At 46.5% G+C, this 1,902-nt stretch overlaps 1 protein-coding gene and 1 long non-coding RNA gene across 4 annotated transcripts in view; one reads left to right on the top strand and one right to left on the bottom strand.

Annotated features, from left to right (window-relative positions):
* LOC110405733 overlaps positions 34-1,902 on the bottom strand; it is an 11,935-nt gene continuing 10,066 nt past the window's right edge. The window contains exon 3 of the long non-coding RNA XR_002443086.1: positions 34-169. This is a non-coding gene — a long non-coding RNA (uncharacterized LOC110405733). The remainder of the gene's footprint in view (positions 170-1,902) is intronic.
* LOC110405732 (cyclin-F-like) overlaps positions 137-1,902 on the top strand; it is a 4,581-nt gene continuing 2,815 nt past the window's right edge. The window contains exons 1-2 of one of the 3 annotated variants that reach the window (XM_021411328.1): positions 137-275; positions 1,427-1,514. In XM_021411328.1, coding sequence (XP_021267003.1) covers positions 1,512-1,514 — 3 coding nt within the window. In that variant the 5' untranslated portion in view covers positions 137-275; positions 1,427-1,511. Of the gene's footprint in view, positions 276-415; positions 1,059-1,426; positions 1,778-1,902 lie in introns of those variants that run through there. The other 2 variants (XM_021411327.1, XM_021411329.1) reach the window with 2 other exon arrangements.

The following is a 1,902-nucleotide window of genomic DNA, read 5'->3' as shown; positions in this document are numbered from 1 at the left end:
GCTTTCTGTCCCAGGAATGGCCTCTGTTACCTGTGGTCTGCTCTCAGGAGTGCTGCTTGGAGGGGTTCGTTGCTGCTTTTGTAGGAGGCTGACGTTGCAGTGAGCATCTGCTTGGCCGGGCTCTGAAGGATGCAGCGTGAACGGGCAGATGGGTGAGATCATCTCTGCCCTGGAAGGAAAGATCACAGATTCACGGAATTGTATGGTTTGGAATGGACCTCTGGAGATCTTACCAACTTCCTGCCAGAGCAGGCTCCCTAGACCGGGCTGCACAGGTAGGTGTGCAGACGGGTCTTGAATATCTCCAGAGAAGGTGAATCCACAACCTCTCTGGGCAGCCCGTTCATCACCCTCGCTGTGAAGAAGTTCCTTTGCGTATTGGTGCGGAACTTCCTATGCTCCAGTTCATGGCCATTTCCCCTTGTCCTGTCCCCGCAGACCACTGAAAAGAGGTTGGCCATGTCCCTTTGTCTCCCACACTTAATAACTTTAGTTAATATATTAATAACTTAAGCTATCTTTAGTGAGTTTGGAAAGTGGATGGACAATTTTACCCCTGGGCTGCTGCTGAAGTGGATTTCTTGCATTAAAAAAAATAGCACTTCACTTAGACACGATGGTATTTTAAGTGTTCCCCTGTGGAGACTGTGCACGTTTAAGAGCATGCAGATACAAAACCATCTGCCTTTCTGCTGAGATTAAAACTTGAGTTTTGACGCGTTCAGAGATCATTTATTCTTTCACCTGGGAGTATTCCAGTGTAAGCATAGAATTTAAAATACTACTTGATAGTGAAAGCAATGTCTTCTGGATACAACTGTGGTCTAAATTCTTGGTGCTTGAGTTGTGTTGCCAACCTCTGTTCCCCTTTGTGTATTAGATACCTACTGTTGTGGACTACAAAGAAGTACTGTCAAACATGGTCTCACTGGAGAGAACTCTTCACCTTTACAGCTTCATTTGTGAACTGTCTCTCTTAAACACAAGCCTTTTCGTGTACTCTCCAGCTCGGCTGGCTGCTGCAGCACTGCTGCTGGCTAAGATCCTTCATGGCCACGGTAAGGAGCAGCCTGTTCAGTGGAGCTGCAGCAAAGTACCTCAGTGTGTGTTGTCCTTTTAGGGAGCCTCTTTGGGCAAGGTGTTCCAGTCAATCACCCTGAGGAGAGTGGGGAGATGGGGAGAGGTGTAAGGCTTGAGAATGAAATTGAGTTCAGTAACGCAAGTAATTCAAGCCCTGCATTTAAATGAGACTGAAGGTTTCTGCCCTTACCTACACTGTAGAATTCTATCTGGGTGTAACTTCAGTTTCTCAAGTAAGCCTATCCTTGAAGCTAATTCTGAACTTAAAAAATAAAAAAAAGAAAATTCTGTCTGATTATAGAACTTGCAAGCTCTGTGAAATGGTAATACCTGTTCTCTGCCCCAGCACATCCCTGGACCAGCCAGCTGTCTGAGTGCACTGGCTTCTCTCTTGAAGACCTGTTGCCGTGTGTGCTAAGCCTTCACCAAAAATGGTAAAACTCTGGGGACTCTCCTGGGAGGGAACCTGAGAGTTTGTATTCCAGCTCTGGTAGCCCTGCTGCAAGTCTTTCCAAAGGAAGGAGGTGACTTTAGCAAACTGCTTTACTCCCCTTTCTAGTAAGAGGGCACTGAAATCTAGGGGCCAGTTCAGTCATGGCTGTTCTGTTTGTCTTGACTGGTAGTGGCCCTGAGTTATGGAAGTCCTGGCGCTCCTCAAGGCTGGCACGTTTCAGCTTGCCAACGTCACTATTTTCAGGTGGTTGTCACCAGCTTTTTATGAGCTTCAGAAGGAGTTCAGTAGCAAAAGCAATTCATTTCTGAAAGGCTGGAAGTCAAATATGTCAAGAAGCAGAAAAGGCATTAGATGCTTGTATGCTTAGC

This window comes from Numida meleagris, chromosome 13 (genome assembly GCF_002078875.1).
Source record: "Numida meleagris isolate 19003 breed g44 Domestic line chromosome 13, NumMel1.0, whole genome shotgun sequence".
NCBI lineage: Eukaryota > Metazoa > Chordata > Aves > Galliformes > Numididae > Numida > Numida meleagris.
This window is presented reverse-complemented; position numbering and strand designations above follow the sequence as displayed.